Source organism: Pteropus vampyrus, unplaced genomic scaffold (assembly GCF_000151845.1).
Source record: "Pteropus vampyrus isolate Shadow unplaced genomic scaffold, Pvam_2.0 Scaffold1, whole genome shotgun sequence".
Lineage (NCBI taxonomy): Eukaryota > Metazoa > Chordata > Mammalia > Chiroptera > Pteropodidae > Pteropus > Pteropus vampyrus.
Window position 1 is genome coordinate 40,943,972 of NW_011888782.1, and position 26,813 is coordinate 40,970,784.

General features: G+C 35.9%; 1 protein-coding gene, 1 non-coding gene and 3 pseudogenes across 3 annotated transcripts; 1 reads left to right on the top strand and 4 right to left on the bottom strand.

Annotated features, from left to right (window-relative positions):
- The first annotated feature begins 870 nt into the window (after positions 1–870).
- Positions 871–26,813, top strand: ZBTB11 (zinc finger and BTB domain containing 11). Of its 2 annotated transcripts, none has more exons than XM_011386996.2 (11): positions 871–1,399; positions 6,842–7,077; positions 7,743–7,974; positions 15,155–15,993; positions 16,233–16,412; positions 19,032–19,277; positions 20,555–20,699; positions 21,390–21,507; positions 23,670–23,828; positions 23,929–24,104; positions 24,646–26,813. In XM_011386996.2, exons 1-11 carry the CDS (start codon positions 1,090–1,092, stop codon positions 25,161–25,163), a joined length of 3,159 nt encoding a protein of 1,052 aa, XP_011385298.1. In that variant the 5' UTR covers positions 871–1,089; the 3' UTR covers positions 25,164–26,813. The 2 variants fall into 2 exon arrangements, with proteins under 2 accessions (XP_011385298.1, XP_023383147.1); XM_023527379.1 differs by lacking the exon at positions 871–1,399 and adding an exon at positions 1,800–1,984.
- Positions 2,675–4,562, bottom strand: LOC111735989 (annotated as a pseudogene).
- TRNAV-CAC lies at positions 4,826–4,898 on the bottom strand. Its single transcript has one exon. It is a non-coding gene; the product is annotated as a tRNA-Val (tRNA).
- Positions 10,793–10,901, bottom strand: LOC111736787 (annotated as a pseudogene).
- LOC111736935 lies at positions 18,383–18,501 on the bottom strand (annotated as a pseudogene).

The following is a 26,813-nucleotide window of genomic DNA, read 5'->3' on the forward strand; positions in this document are numbered from 1 at the left end:
CAGTGCCTGATCCCAGTTGCCTAGGAATGTATCGGCCTGTGACTCGTCTCTGCACTGCAGATACGACCAAGGGACAGGTGACCAGAACCTCTGCTCTGGACTACCAGCTAAAAATCTGAAATTGGACCTACACTGCACATTGGAAAACGCAGTTCAAATCTCCTAGGCCTTTTGTGCATTCAGTATATATTGGCTGTAAAATGGAGAATTCACCCTCCCCCCGTGTACATCTGAAAATATGCAAATACGATGTAAGAAAATAGTGCTAGCTATTCCTCCCACTCCTTGCCAGCATGATTGCCTTCATATACAGAAAATAGTCACTATATAAACTGATTATTCCAGAAAAATCCCGACTATTCGATGGGTGGCTTGGCACCAGGGGCTTAAGTTTAGAAATTACAAGAACTATCATTGAGGCACTTAGATTTTAATAGCGTTTAACTGGAAGCTACCTTTCTCTGTGTATGGAGTTTCTTTGGTCTTATGTCCACAGGCTAATATTTTACTTGGAGCCTTAAAATCGTATGCTTTTATGTTGTCAGCTGTCTCAGAAGGTATATGGATGGGGAAGGGGAAGTGACTCCTTTACATCTTGCGGTATCTCGGACGGGATAACAATTGCCCATCAGCTCCTACACGTGCTCAGGGGAAATAAAACGAGAAACTGCCAGGACTTAAGATGTCTGGTCAAAGCCACTTAGATCTCCCAGGAAGGGCCTACCCACTTCCAAAATGTCCTCCCGTAATCCTGACGTCACTCGATCGGCTTCAGCAAGCCAGAAAGCCACTGTGCTCCAATCAGGGCTCAGTTTCCTCACCCACTGCCCTTGATTTACGTCACTTCCGGTGGTGCAGCAGCCATTTTGTCAGTCGCCAGCGGATCCCGCGCGCTGGAGAAGTGCAGTTCCCCCTGGTTACCAACTCGTCAGTTCTCCCTTCGCGCTGCAGGCGCCGTCGAAGGGCACTTACCACAGACATAGCCTTTCCTCCCTACAGTGTTGCTGCTGCTGTTACATCCGCCCAGAGTTAGTACGCTGTCTTCTTCCCCCGCCATTGACAGGCGCCCTCAGGGAGCTCCCGTCAGCGATGTCAAGCGAGGAAAGCTACCGGGCCATCCTGCGCTACCTGACGAACGAGTGCGAGCCGTACGCCCCGGGAACTGAAGGCAATGTCAAGCGTAAAATCCGCAAGGCGGCCGCCTGCTACGTAGTGCGCGACGGGATCTTGTATTACCAGAGGCGGCAGCGGCACCGCAAGACCTTCGCGGAGCTGGAGGTGGTGCTGCAGCCCGAGCGGCGCTGGGGGCTCATCGAGGCGGCGCACCTGGGCCCGGGCGGCACTCACCACACCCAACACCAGACCTGGCACGACTTGTCGAAGACGTACTGGTGGCGAGGTAGGATCTCGCCCGCGGCGAGTGGGCGGGCTAGCTGCATGTTGCCCAGGCAAGGCCTGCTGGCGAAGGTGGGCCTGTTAGCAGAACCGCGAGTTTGAGGGTCTCTCGCCCCGCTTCCTGGACTCCCTTCGCCGGCCCAGCCTACGCTCAGCGGCGGAGCGGCTGCCAGGCGGAGCCGAGAGTGTGAGGGACGCGAAAGGAGCCGCACTTCCCACAGGAAGGAGGCCGGGAAGCTGGGGGCGGGCCCTGACCCGGGGTGGGGCGAAGGGGGGCTTCTCCGGGGTAGAGCCAGCCTTGGGGAGGGGCTGGCGCGCGCGAGCTGCGCGGGCCCCGCCTCCTTCCGCGGCACCTGAGGTGGCTGCTCCTTTAGGAGAAGCTTCTGGGTGGCAGGTGGCGATTGGGGGGCTGCGTGTTGTGCTTTTTAAAATCCTGTTTGTGCTGAAGGTTTGGGGATTGTGACGGCCCGCCCAAAGCCCGGGCTCCTTTCTCCAATACGTTCCGCTAGGGTTTTGGCCAGCGGGTTTGAGGTTCTCTTGGACCCGCTTATCCGTATTCCTCAAATTGTGCTACTGCGGCGTAAATAAGGTATGATGCAATTATGTGCAGAAGTGATTTGGAGTAACTGTGGAAACAGTCATTTTGAACTTCATTAGGGCAAGAATTCAGTGTAAAGAATAGCAGATACTCCTAGATCTGAGTGTTTTAATATTTCTTTCATAATCGAGATTTTGTTATTTTGAGTTTGTACACAATTCTTTATGCACCTAGAACCTAAAAAAGTCATGTAGTTGTGATTCTCTTCTAAAGTTGTTACACTAACTTTCAAACTTAAAATTTGGAGGCTAATTTTCCTTAATAGGCTATCAAGTAGCAATATCTTCAAATGGTGATACACTGTTACTTCAAAGTCTCACTAAATCACAGTTTAATATCATTTACACTACATAACCAAATTTTCAATCTTTCATAGCATATTAACAAAGTTACTAGGAAAACTGGACTACCATAACCAAAGATGTTACAAAGTGCACAAAGTTCTGATAGGGAGAGTCAGTATCAAGGAGTGGTTTTCTTTAGGAAACAGTTTTACCAAAAACATGGAAATAGAAATAGTTTAAAATGTTCAAGACATATTAAATGCACGACTGACTCCAAATTGCCATGCTTTGTATTAAAGGATATAAAAACTACCCCCATTTATGGAACGTTAAGCTGACACCCAAGATGATCAAGTCTTCTCATATTCAATATACCACTGTTTTCTGGTTGTGCCAAAAATAAAAATAAAAACAACCAGCAATGATTTCACCTCTTAAAAAAAGCATTTACACTTAAAAAGTGGGATGAAGTGGAATTCCCTTCTTAAAAATGTTTCTAGAGCTAATTAAAAACTTGCATTTATAAAATAGTTGATAAAAATATTCCTCTGGATTGTATAAGAAGGAAGACAGAGACCATATGATATGGCATATGATGTTAATCAGACTTGGCTGTTTTTCTCCTGCTTCATCAGAAGCTGGACTTTCCTCGTTTTTAGTTTGTCCATTTTCTACAGGTAAATTTTATTTAGTTTCTTGGTTAGCCGCTTCGGCCTGTTTTCCCTTGCTCTTTTCCTTTTCCCTTTTCTTGTACTTTTCTGTCCGCAGATTTACCCTTTCCTGCCTGCCACCTGTTTTGGCTTTGTTTCCACTTTTGCAGAAGCAGGTTTAGCTGACAGCCTCTCCGACCTCCTCTTGGGATACTCCTTTGCAGCCACCTCACAGGAACTGACCTTCCTCTTAGGCATCATGGCGGCGAGGCTGGTGTCTGCCGGGTACCTTCAGGCCTTCTCCAAGCTGGGCTGCTAGGCAGCTGCTGCTCCTCCCCAGTATTCTTCCTGTTAATACTGGGAATAGTGCTTTGGAAACTGTGAGACACTATATATACTCAGAAAAAATACGATTACTGTGATCGTTGTGGTCGGGCAGTATTGCTCTAAGGTTTTTTGATTCTTTGGGAACCAGATTGTAGGAGGAGAACAAGGGCACTTGAAGTCATTGAACAGGAGATGGGTATTGTATCGAGCACTGACGGGGCAGGAGGTTCTTGAAAAGCTGACGGGAGCCAGTTATTCAGCTTTGCAGGTAGATCTGTAGAGCAGTGGTTCTCAACCCTGGATGATTTTGCCTCCCTGAGGGACATCTGGCTATGGCTATAGAGGCAGTTTTGGTTGTCATAACTGGTGGTGCTTGAGGGATTGTTATTGACATCTTAGTTGAGTAAAATCAGAGATGCTCCTAAACTTCTACAATGCCCAGGACAACCCCCTCCCCGCACAAGAATCATCTGGCCCAAAATGTTGGCACTGCTTACTTATGTTGACAAACCCTGCTCTAGAGTGAGAAACTGTTTCTCCAGTTATTTTATTAGAGGACTACCCACTAAGGTCATTTATTTTTCTTTGTTCTAAGTCTTTACTGAGTAAAAAGCCTTTGAATGGTAATTTGGTGTTTTAGGTGTACTTTTTTTTAATACCAGAGTGGTTGATCAGTGAGCATTATTTAACACTTATGTAGTAGATACTGTGTGTCAGACACTGTTCAAATTGCTTACAAATATTAACATTTAAACCAGTTGATGACACACACGTAGAGAGGTTTAGAGATCTGGCCATGATCATAAAGCTAGAGGATTCAGATTTTGCTGCATAATAATTTCAGCTCCATGCAAAAATTTCCTGCTCTTAAAATAATAAAAGACATTGATGTCTTTTGAGTGGTTAACTTGGGTCAGATTCTTTCAGTTTAGTCAGCTGTAGGTAAGTAAATTAAGGAGGTTGAGTTTTTGAATCTGTATAGCTAGATTTAAAGTGATCCCATCGAAACACTAACACTTGAGTAAAGGACTTATAAAACATAGTAGGGTGATTTTTGAGACAGTTGATTAACTAACACATTAATATTTTTTCCTGCAGTATTTCTTATTTAATTTTCATTCTTGTCCAAATGTTTCTGTGTAGTTTCTCCAATACTGTTTGAACTCAGCCAAATGGTTTAATCAAACCTCTGCTGTATGCAGAATATACTAAATTGTGTAAAACCATAAAATGTTTAGAAATACAACCAAAATTAATTAGAAAAACTGACTTGTCTTTATTTAAGATACGTACATTTTCATAGCAGCACTTCTTATTCTCTAAGTATGTTTCTTTCTTAGAAATATTTATATTCTTACATATTTATTCTCCCACTACATACCCATTTGTTTTTTATTATAAAATATACATAACAAAATTTACCATTTAACCATGTTTAAATGTACAGTTTAGTGGTATGAAGTAAATTTTTTTAAACCGCCCCCCCACTACTTCCACCCCTGACCTACGGATGTTGCTGTCTCCCCTTAAGACCTGGAACTCTGAAGGTGGGGTGTCCAGCCCACCGCCCGTGGCTCTGCTGGGGCACGAACCCAGGACCTTCTGTGTGTGAAGCAGACGTGCTAACCACTACACTATAGAACCACCTCTATTAAGTATATTTTATGTTGTTTAACCATCACAACTATTCATTTTCAGAAATGTTTTAACATTTCAACCTTATTTTTTTTGACAAGGAGAATGAACATCTTTTCACTTTCTTACAGAGCCAACACCTTTTCCATTCACTCTTAATTACATGTAACTTATCTATCCAGCCTTTTAATTGGTTTTTAACAACCTACTCTATATTTCATAGAGATATAGATTTGTTATTGACTTTTAACATTTTCAGATACTAGAATATAACCTCTATTGCTCTCTAAATCTATGTAAATGCCTTTTTAGTGAAGGGTTATATTTAACCCTAACCCGTTATTTTCTAAGTTAGGTTCTGCTAAAGAATGGTGCTCTGTGAACAAACCAGTTCGGCAAATTCCTAGGTTAAACAGATTTCTTTACTGTAGACTCAGAGCTTTAAATATGATATTATCCATTGTGTGGCTAAATGAGAATATAATTTCTGAATTTATTAGTCCAGAGTATACTTTTTTATTTATTAAGTATGGAACATAATACAATTTGAAAAATATTGCTTGAATACTCTCTGAAGGTTGAAAACAAGGAACTTAGTATGTTTTGACATCTTAAACTCTTTTCAGGAATTTATACCTCTTTATCATTTTAGCTAATTAACAAGCCTTTTCATTTGCAATTTATTTGGGAATTGTGGGGGAAGAAGTTTCTGCCACAGGGATGGACAAATGTGTCCTGGGTAAGTAAGCATAATATACCGAAAATAATATGGGTTTCTGGAGGCCCAGTTATGCATTTTAACAGATGTGACTTTGGAGAAGTTACTTAGCTCTTAGGACTTCATTCTCTTCATCTGTAGAATGGGGATTAGTTGGTCCTATCTGATAATAGTGATAGGGGGGTGTGTGTGTTTGTGCACGTGTGCACGCGTGCGCACACAGGAAATCCTCACTTAATGTTGTGCATAGGTGCTGTGACTTTAAGTGAAATGATGTATAAGGAAACCAGTTTTACCACAGGCTAATTAATATAAACAAGAGTTAAGTTCCCATGGCATCTTATCAATGTTAAAACGAACCAACATTGAGCAAAACAACGTTGTTTGAGGACCTGCTGTACGAAAAGTATTCCTCCCTGCTCCCTACCCCGACCCCAACATGCTGAGCTGGAAGTTGAAATACAGAATAGCATTTTGTGAGTGGCTTATGTATAATCAACTTTTATTAGATAGCATATGCTATTATTTCATATAAACCTAAAATCTTAACTTTCAAAAACACGATTTATAATCTGATGACAGGATTTGGTTGCAGTCCTGTTCAAGTTGCAAATTGGCTCCACCTGTCTTATTTCATTTGCAGTTCAGGCTAAAGTACAGCATCCATCTGGAACATGCTGTTCTTTGACAAGATACAAAAATCAGAGAACTGATGGGTAACAGTGCCTCATGAAGCTTCTAATGAGACATAACACACACTCATCATGTCCACTCATGTTCAATGACCAAAGCAAATTACATGGTCAAGGCTGATGTTCGTAGGGTAGAGAGATATTAGCCTGAACCACATTATTGTTACTGTTTGTGAAGGTCAAAAACAGTTGAATATTGGCAATTTTATATAGATCCTATTGCATGAATGAATCGTAGCTCACTTGGAAATGGACAGTTCTACATAGTCATCTTATATGGTAGGAAAGTGAATAGCTAGGAAAACAAAACACCTTACCTCAGCATGGAAACAAACCATCATTTATATAACCTTATATCTTTGAAAAAAGGTATCTTAAATTCTAAAGAACTCGCTCTGTGGGGCGTGTGTGTGTGTGTGCACATATGCACTGGAACATACATTAGTGTACACAGATTAAATAATTAACACTGTAATACGTTCTTCAACTTTCAAATGAGAGCAATATTAAATTTTACTTGTTAATTTTTATTTTCTTTGTAGGTATATTAAAACAAGTCAAAGATTACATTAAACAGTGTAGCAAATGCCAGGAGAAGCTAGATCGCTCCCGTCCAATATCAGATACTTCGGAAATGTTGGAAGAATTGGGACTAGACCTAGAATCTGGAGACGAAAGTAATGAATCTGAAGATGACCTGAGCAACTTTACTTCACCTCCAACTACAGCCTCCAAGCCTGCAAAAAAGAAGCCAGTATCTAAACATGAACTTGTATTTGTAAGTGGAACTTTCCATTCAGCTTTGACATGTGTAACTGGTGCATTAGTATTTCTAGTCCGTAAATTTTTTTCTTAAACCACTGAACTGCTTGAGTATTGGAAGTGATGTTGAAGATTTAAGCAGATCTGTGTCTAAAGGAATGCACTATGTTGTATACACTAAAAGTATGCTAATATTATCTTCATTAATCAGAAATATGCCTATTGTTTTCCCTTTTCAGAATGTAACTTGTTGGTTTGTTGTTAATCATTCCTTCTCTCTTCCTTTTTAATGGTATATTGATATAGGTAGACAGAATACATTTCTGGAAGCAGTCTGGGTTATGCAGCAAGGTAAAATTAAGCTGGCTAGGTCTTTGTTTTTTGCCTTCATCAGTTTGATACATCATCAAATTTCTGACTAGTAGAAGAGCCAGCAAAAAGTGAGATACAGGTTTTCATTGGGTCAAGTAGAATGAACATAGCAGAAAATAGCGAGAACAACGTATCTTTCCATTTAAATACATAGGTAATACAAAGAAAGAATATGAGGCTATTTATTCATATTAATTGGAGTATCTTTTAAAAGGAAATAATGTATCTTATCTTAATCTTAAATTCCATTAAGGATAGATATACAGATGATATATAATACAACTCTTGGTCTCAAACTTATTTTGATAGGTTGACACCAAAGGAGTGGTGAAACGTTCTTCTCCAAAACATTGTCAGGCTGTTTTAAAACAGCTGAATGAACAGAGACTCTCCAACCAGTTCTGTGATGTTACTTTGTTAATTGAAGGAGAAGAGTACAAAGCTCATAAATCTGTTTTGTCAGCTAATAGCGAATATTTTCGAGATCTTTTTATTGAGAAAGGAGCTGTTTCCAGTCATGAGGCAGTGGTCGATCTTTCTGGTAAGAATTTTCTGATACTCTTGCTTTTTGTTTACAAGTACACACTGGAAGAGGGGGCGTGTGTGTGTTTCTTACAAACTCAGAATTTATGCTAAAGTGAGATAAGCCCACTTATAGCAGCAGACTAAGCCGAACTGAGGGGGTCCTTCCTTTTAGCAAGGTTTCCAAGGTAGATTTATGGTAAAGGCTATCATTTCCTGTCACTGCTTCTTAGGTGACACAATTGTAGCATAATATCGGGGATTTACACTGTTAAAAACATGAGAGAAATCCATAACTGCATCAGTTTTATTATACTAAGTGATTGTTATTTAAAAATTGACTGCCTATATCTTATGTTGTGGAACATGTAATTATAGAGCACTTTTTTAGGTCTTGTTTTTCATTTTTTAAGATTAATCATTAGAATTCATTAGGTTCAAACTGTCAGTGTAGAATACTCAGAATTCTAGGTGTAGATTTTTTTGGTTTTTTGTTATTATTGTGAATAAATAATTTGACTTTCTTTTGGTCTCACTAGAACTCTTATATAAGGGCTTAAGAGTCAACAAATGAAAATTTAGGAATTAAAATAGCTAACCTTATTTATCCATTTTCTCATAATATTAACTTGCTGCAACTCTTGAATTACTGACATCACTGGTAAAATGTCATTTCCTCTTTGTGAAACAAGAAAGTGACTTTATCCAGATATAGAAATACTTAACCTAGTTAAACTATTGACCATTTTCTACCATATCCTTTTTAAATTCACTTCTTCTGGGAAAACAAATACATAGTTTTCCTTAGCAGTAGCTACATGTTCAATTACTAAAAAATATTTATTAAGCATCCCTAAGCTCTGGGGATACAATGGTAAACAAAAACTTTTATGGAGCGTAGAGTTGCTTTACATTCTAGATTAGTGGTATTTGCTTTTCTCTGGGTTTGGTAACTCAGAGAAGAAAATATGTCTTATACTGGGCTATCTGAATAATAAAACTCATCACAGGTGTAGTCTTTTGATATATTAGCTTTGGATTTTTTCCCTGTCATTTATACATCTGAAAGAGAAAGAAGCATAGGAGTGTTGCTCTTTTCCAGTTTCTCAGTAGCTTATAGCAAAGAAAATGTCCCAAAATAACTGCAGTACAGCATCCTAATATTAAAAAAACTACCTCATTTATTCTTCATTCCAATGCTTATTTTTATGTATTGTTCAGCAGATATGATGTAAGCCAATAGTAGATGAAGTAGACATTAGTAAATTTTTTTGTTATCTAAAGAGTATTTATAAAATATGTGTACAGTATAAAAATTATAAAATATACATCTCTTTTTAACTTCCAAGTATAATGTAGTTGAATTCATCAGTGATTTTCTTTATGTTATTTATACTTTAAAACAAATTCTTTCCTACTCAGACATAAAGGTATTTTCATATATTTAAAAATTTCATAGTTTTTTTCATATTTAGTTTTTAATCTATTTGGAATTTATTTTTGTTGGTGTGAGATAGATGTTTGATATCATTTTTTTTTTTCCATTTTGATCATCACTTGACATAGAACCATTTAGTAAAAACTATCCTTTTCCCATCCATAGACCATGCAAATTCTCTTACAAATTTCTACATGTGTTTGGAACTGATCCTAGGCTTTTTTCTGTCTATTGGTTGTCCCTTTCTATACTCTTATTACTTGATTTTAATTACCTTAACTTTATAATAAGGGAATTCTCCTACCGTTATTAGACAGGTGGGTCCTAATTATCCATAACCATTTGCTGTTTCATATAAACTGTAAAAGCAGATCATCAACTTGCACAAAAAGAAAATAATGTATTTTGATAGAGATTACATCGAATTAATTACGTTTTAGAGCTCTGTCCAATAAAGGTCCCACGTACCTTTTGTTAGATTTTTCCAAGGTACTTGATACTTTTTGATGCTATAGTTTTTTAATTCTTAACGTTATATAATTGCTGATTTATTTTTAGTGTATATTAATTTTATATATAGTACTACCGCTAAATTCCTTTTATTGGAATTTATAGATTCAGAATAAATGACATTTTATCTATAGACATTTATCTGTAGACTCTTTGAGATATTTCACATAAAACAAAGATATTATCTGCTAATAGAAGTGGTTTTGTTTCTACCTTTCCAGTTCTTATATTTTGAACTTAACTTTTTTTCTTGCTTTACAATGCCGTCTAGGATGTTAAACCAAACAAACAAACAAAAAAAAAAACCAGCAGTTGAATAGAGATGGGGATCTCAGAGATCCCGAATCCCCGAGCCAGAGACAGATACCTGTCCATGGCTTGTAAGAAACCTGGCCACGTGCAGGAGGTGAGTGGCCAGAGAGTCAGCAAAGCTTCATTTGTATTTGTAGCGGCTCCCTAGTGTTAGCATCATTGCCTCAGCTCCACCTCAGATTCTCATAGGAGCACTGATCCCTGGTCTCAAGAAGGTTAGGGAATGCTGATTCATCTAATTCCTATTTCTAAAGAAGGTGCTTTTTTTTTTTTTACCATGCAATATATGTTATTTGGTAAATGTTTTAAATAGATAATTCTTTATGCTCTCTAACATTAAAGAAATTTTCTCTGAAATGAATGTTGACTTATCACATACTTTTTCTGTACCTATTGAGACCATCTTTATTTTTCCCATTCTGTTAAAGTGGGAAATTATGTTGATTTTCTAATGTTAAACTATTTTTTTCATTCCTGAAATAAATTCAGTTTAGTCATTATCACCTTTTGTATAAATTGCCATTTGGTCTGCTAATATTATTTAAAATATTTGCTTCCTTCGTCCCTCTCTCTCTCCCTCCCACAGCACCTGGTATTCCTAGGTGGTCTCCCATCCAAGTACTAACCAGGCCCAACCCTGCTTAACTTCCAAGATCAGGCACATTCAGAGTGGCATGGCCATAGACTGCATCTATCTTTATAAGTAATTTTCCTTTTTCACACTGTCTTTTTTTGATAGCAGAAGTGTACCTCTTATAAAATCTGTGTTCTCTCCAATTTTTACATATGCCGAAATAGTTACTGTGAGATTAGAATTATTTGTTTCTTGAATATTTGGTAAGAATGGTGGCTAAAATTGCCTGAGCCTGTAGTGAACTTTGGGAGAAAACTTTTAACTACTAATTTGACAAATTTAATGGTTAGAGAATTATTCAAGTTTTCTATTTCATCCTGAGTAATTTATAGAAAGTTATATTTTTGCCAGAATTTGTCCATTTCATCTAAATTTTCAAGTGTATTGGCACAAAATTTTTCCTAATAGTTTCTTCTGAATGTCTCCAGTGATTTTTGGTATGTTGTTTTCATTCTTTGTTGTTGGTTATCTATGCCTTTTCTCTCATTTTCACATATTTGTTACTAAAGATTTACTAATTTTTTTTAATCCTGCTAAAGCAGGAGTTGGCAAACTACAATTTGCAGGTCAGATCTGGCCTGTTTTGTAAATAAAGTTTTATTGGGAGAAGACTACATCCATTCATTTACATATTGTCTGTGGCTACTTTTGAGCTTAAAAGGGGAAAATTGAAGAGTTGCTACATAAACCAATGGCCCGCAAAACCTAAAATATTTGCTTATCTGGCTCTTTACACAAAGCTTTCCTTACCCCTATGCCAAAGCATAATTTGACTGACAGAAGTGCTTTAGAATATTATTAACTAGTGTGATTCATTTGTCTATTTTTTATTTTCTTCAATTTTTGTTTTCTGTATTTTGAGGCCATGTTATTACATACACATAAATTTAGAATTATGGCTTTATGAAAACATTCTTTTATCATTATATAGTGACCCTCTTTATCTTTAGTGATGCTTTTCATTCTTAAAACCTATGTTGGATGCTACTGTAAATATTTTTTATTTTTCTATTTTAGCTACTATTAAAATGTTTTTTAGCTATGTAAACAAGATTTTTTTAAAAACTTTTTTCCCAGGATATCTTTCCTCCATCTCTTATTTTCAACTTCTTTATATCTTTATGTTTTAGATGTCTCTTTAAACATCATATTTCTAGATTTTGTTCTTATTCTGGTATGAGGATCTTTGAACTGGTATGAGGATCTTTAAACTATCTTCTGTGGAAATTGTGGACTTCCTGAACCCCAAAAATGAGATTGTTGTCATTAGTTGAGAAAACTTCTCAGCCAATATCTTTTCAAAAATTGTTTCTGCTTCTTCTATTGTCTTCTACTTTTGTGAAACTCCAATTAAAAATAAAATGAGATACTCTCATTGTCTATTCTCTGTTTTTTAATCTTTCATATTTTGTTCATTTCTTTGTAGATTATTCTGGAAAATTCTAGTTCACTTAATCTTTAACTTTGTCTAATTTTCTGTTAAATTCATTTAAGTTTTTTAGTTCAAATTTATGTTTTCCATTTTCAGGTCTTTTTAGTTCTCTTTCAGATGTCTCTTTTAGGTAGCTACTTTTCATGATCTTCTGCTCTATTGGTAGGCTACCCTTTATTCTATCAGATCATTGCTGGTTTGATTTAGGCTATTTTTTTCTGCTAGCTCTTGTTCATGATGCCTCATTTCTTTGCGATTTTTTTTTTTTTTTAAATCTATGTATACTGAATTCATATTCTTTAGAACTTTGCAGGAAATCTTTGAGTCCTGTGTTGAAGGTGTTTTCCACAGAGAAAACGTTTGCTTCTTTAAATACTGTGAGCATTAGCAGTCTGGGACCACTTTAAATTCTCATCTTGAGCTTTTTATTATGACTACCGAAGTGTTATGTATGTAAAAAAAAAAAAAAAAAAAAACAACACCAAATTAAGCCTGGCTTGAGGTCTTGACTCCTCAGGGAAGATTTCTCTACCTTTTCCGCTTAGTGCTGCATTACTGAGAATATTTAAAATAATATATTTAAATATTTTTACCTAGCATTTTTTAAAAAGCATGTGGGTCATTCAGGGCATCTTAGTCTGCCCATACTGCTAAATGTGGAAGTACCTGCCATAATTTTTTTTTTAATCTATAACTATTTTTATCCAGTTTTTTTAATTTTTAGTTTTCATAAAAAACATAAAATTAACCTTTTTGATGATTTTAAGTGTGCAGTTCAGTAATATTAACTATATTCATGTTGTGTAACAGCTCTAGAATTCTTCAGCTTGCAAAATTATCCATTTCATTTTGATTAAAATGTTTTGCAGAGTGTGTATATGTGTACGTATAAAGGGTAGGGCTTAAAAAAAATACCAAAATTATGTTGTGGCAGTAAGATTATGAGTGATTTTTTATTTTCTTATTTTCTTTTGTGTTTTATAGTATTTTACAGTAAACATGCCTTGAATCTTTGAAAAAATGGTTTTAGATATTCAAAGTGTTATTTGGAACAGTGTTAATTCTCTCATGGTCAAATTTTCTTATGACTTCAAACTTAGAAATTAAAAAGGTACTAGGTAAAATACCAAAATACATTATTTTGTTGGTACATTTTCTTTTTTTTAAAGAAATATTCTTACTTACCTCAGCTTATTAAACTTGGTTTCATGATTTGTAGCAGGATTACAATGGTTTCAGACTATTTAATTATCAACTTTCCTAGGAATGGCTGAATTAGCCATGATGATAATATTGATGTGCAGTTCCCTCAGTTTTCAACCTGACTCCTAATATATCTCACAGTTTAAGGCTTCCCTGTATGCTTGTCCATCCCATCTGCCTATGTAAAAGGACCACATTCTATGTACCTTGAGTCAAAACTGAAAAACACAGCAAGCAAATGTGAGTTTTTAAGAGTTTGCTTTGGTTCTCAACTTTTTCTGACTTACTTCAAAATAAGAGAAAAAGTTGAGAACCATGTGATTTCCCTCATATATGGAATATAAAACTGAAAACAACAAATGAACAAGACAAATGAACAAAAACTCATATTCACAGAAAACAGTTTAGTGATTATTAGAGGGACAGGGTGTGGGGGAGGTAGATAAGGAAAAAGGGGATCAAATATACGGTGACAAAAGGAGATTTGACTTTGGGTGGTGAACATACTATGCAATATACAGATGACGTATTATTGAATTTCACACTTGAAACCTCTATAATTTTATTTACCAATGTCCTCAATAAATTTAGTTAAAAAAAAGATTCCTTTAGCTCTCTCTATTTTAATAAAAGATTTCTAAGATAAATTATTATGTATGAAAAGCAATGCACAGAACAGTATGTGTAATAAGACACTGTGTAAGAAGGGGGAATAAAAATATTTGCTTGATTGTAAAAAGGAACTCTGGAAAGCTATACAGATTTTTAAGCTTACTGGTTATGGAGATAGAGCTGGACATTTCATCGCAATTTATGGTTTTTGAATTGTGAATATTAAAAATGGCTTTTGAAAGTGAAGTACTGAGAACTTAGAAAAGAAACTGATCTTATTTTCTCACAAAATAATGTAATGCCTCATGTGTATAGTAATTATTTCATTCTTAGACCAAGGATAGGCAAACTAGCGCAAAGGCCAAGCCTCATTTCCTTCGTTTTTTGTAAATAAAGTTGTATTGGAATATAGCCACACCCATTTGTGTATGTATTATCTGTGGCTACTCTTTTTAGCTACAGTGATAGAGTTGAGTAGTTCCAACAGACACCTTATGGCTTGCACTATTAATTATCTGATTCCTTACAGAAAAATTTGCTGATCCTTCTGCCTTAGACCTTGTCTTTAAATTTTTAGTAGAACCCTTTGTTCACGATCAAATTTTTGTATGGACTTCTATTGTTAAAATATATAGCTGTACTTACTGAAGTAAGGTTAGGGGACAGGTTGGTTGAACCCTGCCTACTCACCTGCGTCCCTCTCTTTTTTTACCCTCCGTTCTCCAGCAGCTGTTTCTTGAGGGGAATTTGAGGAACCCCCGGGGTTCTAAGGAATACAGTTTGAAAATGACTGCCTTACAACAACTCTTTGAGGTAGTAAGTCTGATATTATTTTCTATTTTAGGTATTGAGAGAGTCGGCTCATAGAAGTGAGTTAGTCAAGGCTTAATAAGCAACCAGAACACAAAACAAATCCAGGGTGTTTAATTGCAAAATAAATGGTCATATTTGCCTTTATATTCAATTTTATGTTGTTGTAGTTGCATATGAATTGTTTTTACAAGGTGTTTTAGTGGTGATTTGACTTTTTTGTCTCCCATCTGTCTTGTTTCATATAGGTTTCTGTAAGGCAAGCTTCCTTCCTTTACTGGAATTTGCCTATACTTCTGTGCTAAGTTTTGACTTCTGTAGCATGGCTGATGTAGCCATCTTGGCTCGGCATCTTTTCATGTCAGAAGTTTTAGAAATCTGTGAAAGTGTACACAAACTAATGGAAGAGAAGCAGCTAACAGTATATAAGAAGGGTGAAGTACAAACAGTTGCATCTACTCAGGACTTACCAGAACAAAATGGAGGTACGGCACCTCCTGTGGTTAACAATGAAGGAACTACAACAACTTTATCTACTGAACTTGGAGATTGTGAAATTGTACTACTGGTGAATGGAGATTTACCAGAAGCTGAGCAGAATGGAGAGCTAGGACAACAGCCTGAGCCCCAGGTTTCTTCAGAGGCTAAAGCCACTCTGCCTCCTTCACCTGTAGGCTGTGTAACTGATTCTCATCCTGAAATGCAGTCTGTTGATTTAGTAACAAAAAACCAGACAGAACTAGAAACTTTAAACAACAGAGAAGATAGCACAGTTTCTAATATTTATCCTAAACTTTCAAAAGAGAATGTAATCAGTAGCTCTCCAGAAAACAGTGATATGGGAAATGACACATCAACTGAGGATATCTGTGATGAAGACATTCCAGAGCCTAGGCAGAACCTTGGCCAATCTTTAAAAGATCAGGAAAATCTAGTTGCAAAGACAGACCCTGGCCCTGATGATGATACTTACAGAAGCAGGCTTCGACAGCGTTCTATTAATGAAGGGGGATATATCCGACTACACAAAGGAATGGAGAAAAAGCTGCAGAAACGGAAAGCCATTCCCAAGTCAGCAGTTCAACAGGTATGTGATCAGTTAACCTTTGGAGTTTTAGCTTTAAGTTGAAAGCATTCTGTTGATAAACTCATGTCTATTGTGAAAATAATTTTGGGGTTAGTAGGTAAGTTCAGAAAAGCAACTTAATGTTTTAAGTACCAGTGTTAATTAGATAATGTGAATTCGCAGTGTTTATAACATGACTCATGGTTTAAAAATCAAAATGATCGTATTTACTTAGATTGTGTTTTCTCTCCCTCACTTAGGTGGCGCAGAAATTAGTTCAAAGAGGAAAAAAGATGAAACAGCCAAAAAGGGATGCTAAAGAGAATACTGAAGAAGACGTACCTCATAAATGTGGGGAATGTGGAATGGTTTTTCAGAGAAGATACACCCTAATAATGCACACACTGAAACATGAAAGAGCTAGAGATTACAAATGTCCGGTAAGTATCTGGAAAGCTAATTGAAAATGAGTCTAACTTCTTGATAAGTAGAATCCAACTTATTGCTTTATTGTTATCCTACCATTTATAGTCTCTCTCTGTCTCTCTCCCTTGTATTGCTATAAGAGTCATCTTCTGATTTTTACATGTCATTTCCTTGACAAAAAGAAATACTTAATGATGTACCTCTAGTTCCTCCTGATACCCTAGTAAGACAACAGTAAAATTATCATTTTAAGAATATAAGCTCATAGAAAGGCAAAGAGAACGGGAGAGGAGACCCTAGCAACTAAATTCTGGACTTTGCTAAATAAATGGAATAACTGATTCAGCAGATTTAAAAGGGCTCACTGCCAGGCTTTCTGTGGGGGAAAGCTAAGGGTCAACTGAAATTATATTGTAGAACTACCAAACAGCTCAGAAATTAATATTACTAGCTACCTTGAAAGTAGTAGTGAGTCTGGTTGTTAGAAAGTCTTTTTAAGAAGCAATTAAGTTCCCATAACGATTCTTTCAGACTAAGATCCATCCTCTACTTTCTAGAAAAGATAAAACCATAATTGCTCTGGAGAACACTGTGTACAGAGAGGGTGAATGTACTATACCCAAAACAGGGAGAAGTAAAAGCTTACATACTGAATATTGAAAATTTTCAAGTTCCCATTCCCTAATCAAGTCCCAGAATATTAGCAGCCAGGACTTTAACCTGAAAGCAAAAAGATTTCTCAGAGATGAGAAATCTGAAGCCCATAAACAAAAGACCTAAAGATACTGCTGACTAAAGCCTTTGGTTGACTCCCCCACTTACACAGAAATTCCAGTCAAGTTTTTTAACGTCTTATTCTGAAATATGAATAGACATCAAGGATAATCAGACTCGTGATAAATATTTTTTTAAAAAGCAACCTCAAGGGTATCTCTGACTATGCAGAGAGAAGAAAACTTAAAAAAATCCCAATTCAGAGTGATTTATATCAGAGATAAATGAAACAGTTATGTCAGTGAAACAATAACTAGGTAATATTTTTTTTTAAAAGGTCACATTAAGAGAACATAAGAGCTTAAGAATAGAAGTTTTCTTATTAAAAGGGCACATTGAATGCCCAGAACCATGGATGAAATAAATCTATACCAAGGTACATTATGAAATTTCAGAATCAAGAGACAAAGAGAAAATCTTATAAATTGCAAGAGAGAAAAAAGATGGTCAGTCTCATAGAAACGGTAAGGGTCAAAATGACTACAGGCTTTTCAGCAGCAGTAATGGAAGCTAGAAAACAAAGGCACAGTATCTTTAAATTCTAAAGAGAAATGATTTCTAATTTGGAATCTATAGCCAAACTATGAGTTATTTGTGATGGTAGAATAACATTTCCAACATGTAAAGTCTGGAAAGTTTTACCTCCCAAACTCCCTTTCTCAAAAAGCCGTTGGCAGAGTTGTTCCACTAAAACAAGCAAGACATGGGAAACGGGAAACTTGGAATCCATTCCTACAAAGAGTCCAAGTGTAGGAAACAACCAGCCTAAGTTGGAATAAATAGTTCTTTGATAGAGATCTCCCATAAGGTGATGTGTTTTAAATCTCTCAGTAGACAATCGAGGGAAGGGTTTGGTGATAAATTAGCAGTAAATATAAAAAGAAGTAAGCAAAAAAGAAAACGAAAAGGAAAGAGAACCATAGCATACTATATGACCCAGCTGTAATAACATTTACATCATCCAAATAATGTAAACATTGAAATTGATCTAATCGAAATTATGATTTAACTATAGTTTTGAGAAAGTAAGGTAATGGGAAGGATTTGCATATGTGTAGGGAGTTTGTGAAGGAGAGTGTCATTATCCATTATTCCTGTTAGAGTTACAGAAATAGCATCATGAGTGTCAAAAGAAAAAAAAAATGGAAGAGATGGTGGACCAAGAGATGAGATTTTATTTTTTAATTTATTTTTTATTTTTATTTTTTTACGCCTGCAGCACCCAGTCTTCCTAGGTAGTCTCCCATCCAGGTACTAACCAGGCCTGACCCTTCTTAGCTTCCGAGATCAGATGGGATTGGGCTTGTTCAGGGTGGCAGGGCCATAGACGAGATATATTTATTTTTTAAAAAATAAGTTTTGTAGATGGTGAGCATATATAACTTTGGTTTCATGAATCTCCAACAACAACAGGATAAATAAAACCTAAGGACCATCACAGTTTTATTTTTCTTTTCTGACCCCTGTTTTTGCTCCACCTAATAATTATTAGTACTCCTGGAAATAATAGCATTCTTCTGTCTTTATGTCCTGCAATTCCTTCAATACAAACCTAGCCTTCTCGTTGAAGCCTTTTCTCATTGATCAGATTACTTCCCCTTCTGAAATATCTCATTCCTTTTTAACGTATAAATCCTATTTCTTTGGTTAGATTGTAAACTTCTCCAGATTGAGGGGCTGGGTTTTATTGCTTTTGTCTTTATAATCTGATACGTAGCTTATTGTCTTACATATTATATTCGTTTATTGGTTTCCATAATTGTAACAATGAAATGAAAAATTGAAATACAAGTTGAGTTTCACTTAACCTTTGTAATGGAATTACATTTAGAAGGAATTTTGTTTACTTTTTCTTTCAGTTATGTAAAAAACAGTTTCAGTACAGTGCCTCCTTACGAGCACACCTTATTCGACATACCAGAAAAGTGGCGCCCACTTCATCTTCTTCCACTTCCACGTCTAATGAGGCATCAGGAACATCGTCTGAGAAAGGCAGAACCAAAAGAGAATTTATATGTTCCATATGTGGAAGGACATTACCTAAATTATATTCTCTTCGAATACATATGTTAAAGCACACTGGTGTAAAGCCACATGCTTGCCAGGTAAAGCCATATGTTAATTTTGTTATATAAAGATTGGAACTTGACTAATGATGAGACTGGTCGATTGTGGAGTCACCGTCTTATAAAACGTCACAAGGAATTATATGACTCTTTTACTCTGTTGTCTGGGTAAAAGGGTGCTTCCCAATTGTGTTCTTTAATTTGCTGCTTAATTTGTTGTAATTTAAAATGGATATATTTAGGGCGTTTGTAAAACTTATTAGGACTCAGAGTATGTGCTGGGTGAGGATAACCAATTCATTACCCCAGTAATCCTATAACCTTTAGCAGGACTGACCTGGACTCAGAAGAAACCTAGGGTTTAAACAAATCTCTTTTGCAAAGATACTGCCTAAGCTATGTATCTTTCTCTTAGGTAACCAAGGTTACCTAAATGCCAAAATATGACTCCTAGGTAAAGAATAGCCAACTTGAGCTATTCTCTCTCGATCTCACTCACTCTCTCACTCTCACTTGTTCTCCCGCTTGCTTTCTCTCATTTTTTTGGTTTGTTTTTGTTTTAGCTTTTTGTTATATAAGATTAGAATATAAGAGAACAGACTAGATCCTCATGTACCATTCATCTAGATTCAGTAGTTATCAACATATGATCACTCGTGTTTTATGTATACTGTCACTCACGGCCCTACTTCTCCCTCTTCTTAGTTTTTAAATTTATGAATAAAATGACTTGGCATTTTATTCATAAATTTAAAAACTAACTATTAATTAGGCCTCTGGTCTACTGTGGCACTATTCAAAATGTGTGGTCTGTGGAAGATAAGTACAGAAATGGAGAATAAGCATTTAGAAATGGTCACGGCAATTGTGACATTTTTATTGTGTTTAACAAAAATCTCTCCCTAATGGATTGGGGGGAGAGTGAAAAAAACTGGTTCTTCATCACATAGAGTGTAAGAAATACTGTTCTAGTTGGTGTAGCAGGAAATGAGTATATTTTCTCGATTAAGCTCCCAAATCTCTTAATATATAAGGTATATTTTATATTAGGTCTCACAAGGACAGCATGAGGTTTTTTGGTACTGCTTTGAGCTGCACCAGTGATCACTTGGGTGTAAGAAAAATAACAGTCTTTGTTAAGTATTGCATCGGAGGATGATCAACCAGCTAATACACTGGTTGTTTCAACTTTCACTTTGTTATTTTGTTTATAAGTTAAGATTTCTATTTTAAATGGCATATTAGTTTCTCTGTCCTTATTCTTCAACCCTATCTCCCTTTTTGTTTTACTGGTTTAAACACTTGTGCTGTTTTAGGTCTGTGGGAAAACTTTCATCTATAAGCATGGTCTAAAATTACACCAGAGTCTCCATCAATCACAAAAGCAGTTTCAGTGTGAACTATGTGTTAAGTCATTTGTTACCAAACGGAGTCTTCAAGAACATATGAGTATTCATACAGGTAATGAAAATTTTATGTTGACATAGTTTATATTATATATTGTTAATTTACTATTATATTGATTATGCTGTGATTATTTCAGAAATTATGTTGATATACTATTAATGGCTATATGTGTGCAGTTTTTTATTGAGAGTAAAGTTAAAAGGTGTTCTTAAGTCTGGCTGTAGAGTTCTTATTTGTGTCAAACTATGTGTTGTTTCTCTCAGTGTAGAAAAACGTATCCTGAGTATTAAATCATACATAATTTAGATCGAGGCACCTAAAGAAATGGTCATGCTTTTAAAAAGTTAAGCTATGGGCACATGTAACTGTCAACCTGGTATGTGGCTTATAATTTCATTAGAATTTTTATTTCACACATACTTAATTTCAAATGCTTAAAGCAGTTATGTGGAAATAGCTGGTGAAGGGTAGATATCTGCTCTGGAACTTGAATTCAACTCTGTGCTATTATAATCCAGGTGATTATGTAAGTGTATCACATTCTTTGGGTAGTAGTAGCCTTGTTAGCACTATAGTGGAGAGGAAATAGAGATTTTGAAATGATTTGTTGTTATTCTTAGGTGGTTGCCAGGTGTTATATTTTCTGTATCCCCTTGATAAAGTAACTTCTAAAATATGACATAAAATAGTCTATTGAAAGAGCACTTTGATTGCTGGATTTGTGACTTGGTTTTATTTTTATAGGGGAGTCCAAGTACCATTGCTCAATTTGTGGAAAGTCATTTCACAGGGGCTCTGGACTCAGCAAGCACCTAAAGAAACACCAGCCAAAGCCTGAGGTTCGAGGCTATCATTGTACTCAGTAAGTGTTTAATATGTGAACAGTTCAATTAATTTCTTTTTGTTCTTACTTGGTTTATTTGAAAGTTATTTTCAAAAGAAAATTTTTGAGGTGACTATAGTTGAAAATACTGTATTGCATAATTGAAATTTGCTAAGAGAGTAGAACTTAAATGTTCATACACATACACATATCTGAGGTGATGCATGTGTTCATTAACTAGATGGAAGGAATCTTTTCACAATGTGTACATAAGATCATCATGATGTACACTTTAAATATCTTAAAATTTTATTTGTCAATTATACCTCAATAAAGCTGGGAAAAAATATTTGAAGATAATATTAAACTGTTATTTGTTTACTATTGATTTTAATAAGTTTTTTGCCTAGATGTTGCTATTTATGATTTTTCAAAGTTTCATTTAGATAGAAATTGCATACCATACAGATCACTCATTTAAAATGATTTAAAGAGATTCTTCTAATATGGTACCTAGGAGTAGGGACTATAGGAAAGAACTGTCTCCGGTGCTAGCCAGAGTTTCTTTCTAGACAGTTTTTCTGAAAGTTGGGGTCTTCTGTTAATTTCTCCTTTTTTCACACTCCTTTTCTTTCTCTCTCTTTTCATTTTACAAAACCTACTGAAGTGTCTTTTTTTTAATTGAGGTAAAATTCACATAACGTAAAATTTATTATTTTAAAGTGTACAATTTAGTGGCTTTTCGTGCATTCGCAGTGTTGTGTAAGCATCACCACTGTCTAATTCCAGAATGCTTTCAGCACTCAGCCAGGCAGCTATAACTCTGCCTTGGCTCTCTCTTCCTGTGTGTACATAGTCAGCCAGAGGTGAGAGCGTAGGGCCTTCTCAGTTTTTTTCTAAGCATGTGCCCAGCCCTGGATAAGTGTGTGGACTTCTAGATTCCTCGGAATATGTGAGAGGTTTTCAAAGTTCCTATTCCCCAAAGCATTTCATTTCTCAGCCTTTCTTCCCAAGCTTTTGGTTTGTATGTTGTTTCTACCAAACTATTGTTCCTTGTCCCAAATGGCAGTGGCTAATATATTTGCCTGTAAATGTTTTCAGACTTTTCCTCCTTCCCTCTAGTCCTCAGCCCTGGAGGAATTAGGTGAAATAAAGGCAGGCCCTTTGAGGGGATCCTCAGGGAGTCACTAGATAAGTCAAAACACACAGTCACAGTTCTTTGAGAATAAATTCCTCTAGCATTAGGAACCTGTAGTGAGAATGCAGTCGTCTTCATGGCTGCCACCGAGCCGAGGAATAGGGATGCGGCCAGGGTAAGTTCAAATGCCAAGGCTCTCTTACTGAGATTCAGCTGTTTTTTTCTTGATTACATGTTTGCCTGGTCGCAGTAAACTTTTAGTTTCCAGAGTTTCCGATAAAATTGATTCAGTTTTTGTCCATTGTTTTTGTGGAGGAATGGGCTCTAGGAGTTCCTTACTCTTACATATTGGCTGATATCACTCTAATCAGTCTTATTTTAAAATAAAGATAGCTTTTCAATTCATTTTTAGTTGTTAGGTAAAAGAAAACCCAACTTTAAACTGGCTTGAATGAAAGGTAAAGTCTAGGACTCTGAATGGTTTAATGTTAACTGGATTCACAGTAGCGTTTGGTGTCTCTGAGGCTCCATATGGATAGGGCAGGGGAAATGGTTTCAGTCTCATATTCTCTCAACTCCTAACTTATCTAGCTGCTTTTTTAGTATTTCGTATAAAATCTCTGAGGTTTACTCCCATTGGGTCTGATTCATCCCTGAATCAATCGCTACGGCCAGTGGAATGCTGTGCTCTGAGTTAGGCCTGAGTCAGTTGCTCCATCCTTATGGTCAAGGGTGAAACCCACTCCCAACACATGGACAGAGAATGGGAGAGTGTAAAGGGAATCAGATGGGGTTGAGAGGGAGACAGAAAATAAAAGTCCTCTTTAGTAACCTTTGAGAATTCCACATGATTCTTTCTAAAATGTTTCTGGTGTCTAGAGAGCTAAAAGAACTTAACACCTACAGCCTTATTGCAAGATTAGAATACTAGTGAATTTTTTTGTTTTAAATTGGGATCATCTTGTGGAGTTCTAGGAACCCAAGCATATACTGAATTCTTGGAAACTTGTTTTCAAAAAATAATAAGATGCACCAGTTAGGTGATTTAATTTTATTATTGCAGATGTGAAAAAAGTTTCTTTGAAGCTAGAGATCTTCGCCAGCACATGAACAAACATCTTGGTGTGAAGCCATTCCAGTGCCAATTTTGTGATAAATGCTATAGTTGGAAGAAAGATTGGTATTCCCATGTTAAGTCTCATTCTGTCACTGAGCCTTACAGGTGGGTAAATTTGAGAAGGATCTGGAATTAATTGAGATATATATGTACTTGGATTAATTCTTGTGGATACTGATGCTTTTAGGGTTTTCCCCTGTTTTAGATGTAACATTTGTGGCAAAGAATTTTATGAAAAAGCGTTGTTCAGAAGGCATGTAAAGAAAGCTACCCATGGGAAAAAAGGAAGAGCAAAGCAAAACCTAGAACGGGTATGTGAACGATGTGGAAGAAAATTCACTCAGCTGAGAGAGTATAGGAGACACATGAACAACCATGAAGGTAACTATACTTCATATTATATTGTGTGTGTGTGTGTGTGTGTGTGTATAAAAAAAGCCAATCCAGTAGTGATTCTCCCTTTATCAGCCCTCTTGCCTGTTACCTTACCTTCCTTGATAAGATATTTATCCCATATCATGGAAGATTTTTTCAAGTGATAGAGGTGATCCTGAGCCTAAATACCTAATTTAGTGAGTTTAGTGTTCTCTATCAATATTTTTATGGACTACTTGGAGCCTGTTTCTTTATCCTAGGGTTATAGGATTGCTGTGAAGTTTAAGCGAGACCATGCATAGAAACTCAGAGTTGTCTTAGTAACTTCTATCAGTGGGCACATCTTTATAGAGATTATAGCACAGAAACCAGTTTATTCTAAGGTAAACCAATTAGGTCCTAAATAAAAGATTTTTGCGGTCAAGATAGAAAGGCTTATGGGCTGCTGTACTTGAAGTAAAAAATTATTTATCAGTCCACTTTAATATATTTTTGTATTTATACCTCATCACACATACCATATTTCTTTTTTTTTTTTTTTTAATAGGAGTTAAGCCATTTGAGTGCTTAACATGTGGAGTAGCTTGGGCTGATGCCCGATCTCTAAAACGCCACGTCAGAACACACACCGGTGAACGACCCTATGTCTGTCCTGTATGTAGTGAAGCTTACATAGATGCTCGAACACTCCGTAAACATATGACTAAATTCCACAGAGATTATGTGCCTTGCAAAATTATGCTGGAAAAAGATACCCTTCAGTTTCACAACCAGGGAACTCAGGTGGAGCATGCTGTTAGCATCTTAACAGCAGACATGCAGGAACAAGAAAGCAGTGGTCCTCAAGAACTTGAGACTGTGGTAGTGACAGGAGAAACTATGGAAGCTCTTGAAGCCGTTGCAGCTACTGAAGAGTATCCATCTGTATCTACACTTTCTGACCAAAGTATTATGCAAGTGGTTAATTACGTGTTGGCACAACAGCAAGGACAGAAGCTATCTGAAGTTGCAGAAGCTATTCAAACTGTTGAAGTAGAGGTGGCACATATTTCAGAAGCAGAATGAATATAGTAATGGAGATTTTTTTAAAGTGACATCTCATGTATACTGAACCCACAGAACATTTGTTTACAGTACTATGTGACTCTGCCTAGAGTTTGTATGTCAAGACTCTGGGCTATTTGGTGATATTTTAACATTTCTGAATGGTTTGTCTAATGGATTCAGTAGAAAAGTCTGTTTACTGTAAAGAAATTGAAAACATCTATTTGATGGCAGTGGTTTATCATGTTATACTTTTTATGAATTAATGTTTATAAAGGACTGTACTAAATGAAAAACTGTACAATTTCACTTGCATTTTGACATTATTATATACTTTTGAGTTTAAAAGGCTGCAATAGTCAGCTTTTCTTCTCTTTTATTCTCAAAATATAGTTTTGTGATTTCATTTGCCCTGTTTATGGATTTAAAAAATTCTAATATAAAGCATTTTAGTAGGATGCATAGGTATATTACAGTTTTTAAACGCTTCAAATCTGTGATTCTTGACTTACTATTTATTTTAAGCCCTTATAAGTCAGGGATTCTTTATTTTATCGTAAAGCACTTAATGTTGTAATCAAGTTTGCACAGTATACATACCTGTATAGGGAACCCTTAAATGAATAGCTGATTTTTAAAATGCCATTAAAATGCATGAAATGCCTATTAAAGCCTTACTATACTATCTCTTCAAGGCAAATAAATTGACCATGAGTAAAGAATTCTGTTATTAAGCACTGTTAACAGGAAACTTCTCCTTGATAACAGAGGATAATACATGGAGGAAAAAAAATTCTTGTTCTTTTGCTGAAGAATGAACAAGTTAAAACTAGGTTTGGTATGTTTGCAGCTCTTATATCATGTTTAATTGTTCAATTTTGTTGAAAAACTGCAGTTTAGTAATAGGATAACAATATAGACATCTACAGTGGTCCTGTGGTTGTCATATAATTATCAGTAATTTCAGAATATTGAAAAGTCTTCAGCCCTCATTATAGTATACTACTTAAAGAAATTGATTATGGTCCACCAAATTGTTAAAAATAAATTATTTTTAAAAGTTACATGATAATTATAAATTTGGGTTTGATTTTTAAATTCCACCTCTTTAAGCTATCCAATTTTCTGATTTTCAAAATAACTATGGGGAGATGCCACATGTCTCTCCTGGGAAACTACCACTCAAGCTATAATTGTTAAATTTAAACTTCTAAATATTTGAAGGTAATATAAGGTATAAAATAAAGATATAAGCAAATGACATGTAAATCATTCCTAAAGCACAAGAAAAGAATGTGCCTTGATGTACATATATTAAGATACTTATTCCAGTTTACTTTAAAAATGGCTTAAGAGATAAAGAATAAATGTGATGACATGCATGCATTATACCCGCATATGTAATATTTGCATCTGCAAATTTCTCATTTCAATAGCTGTGTGGCTGACTTTCAATTTTAAGTGAATGGACATACAGTCTGTAACTTTATAATGGCTGTTTATCATATCTTTCAGTTAGGAAAACTGTATTTCAACCTGACTAAAATTTGGAATTTTGTCTCTTGCTTTCCACCCACACCATTGTTATTAGATTTAGTTAATTGTATAAGACCATTAATGTATGTCATAAATATGTAAATAAAAGATGTTGAATCTTGTTTAAAAGCATAA

Bases quoted from the DNA above. Each gene is read 5' to 3' on its own strand.
- ZBTB11 (XM_011386996.2), top strand. From the start codon at position 1,090: ATGTCAAGCGAGGAAAGCTACCGGGCCATCCTGCGCTACCTGACGAAC. The intron at 19,278-20,554 runs GTAAAGCCATAT...GTGCTGTTTTAG, and splicing joins TAAAGCCACATGCTTGCCAG to GTCTGTGGGAAAACTTTCAT. The intron at 21,508-23,669 runs GTAAGTGTTTAA...TTATTATTGCAG, and splicing joins CGAGGCTATCATTGTACTCA to ATGTGAAAAAAGTTTCTTTG.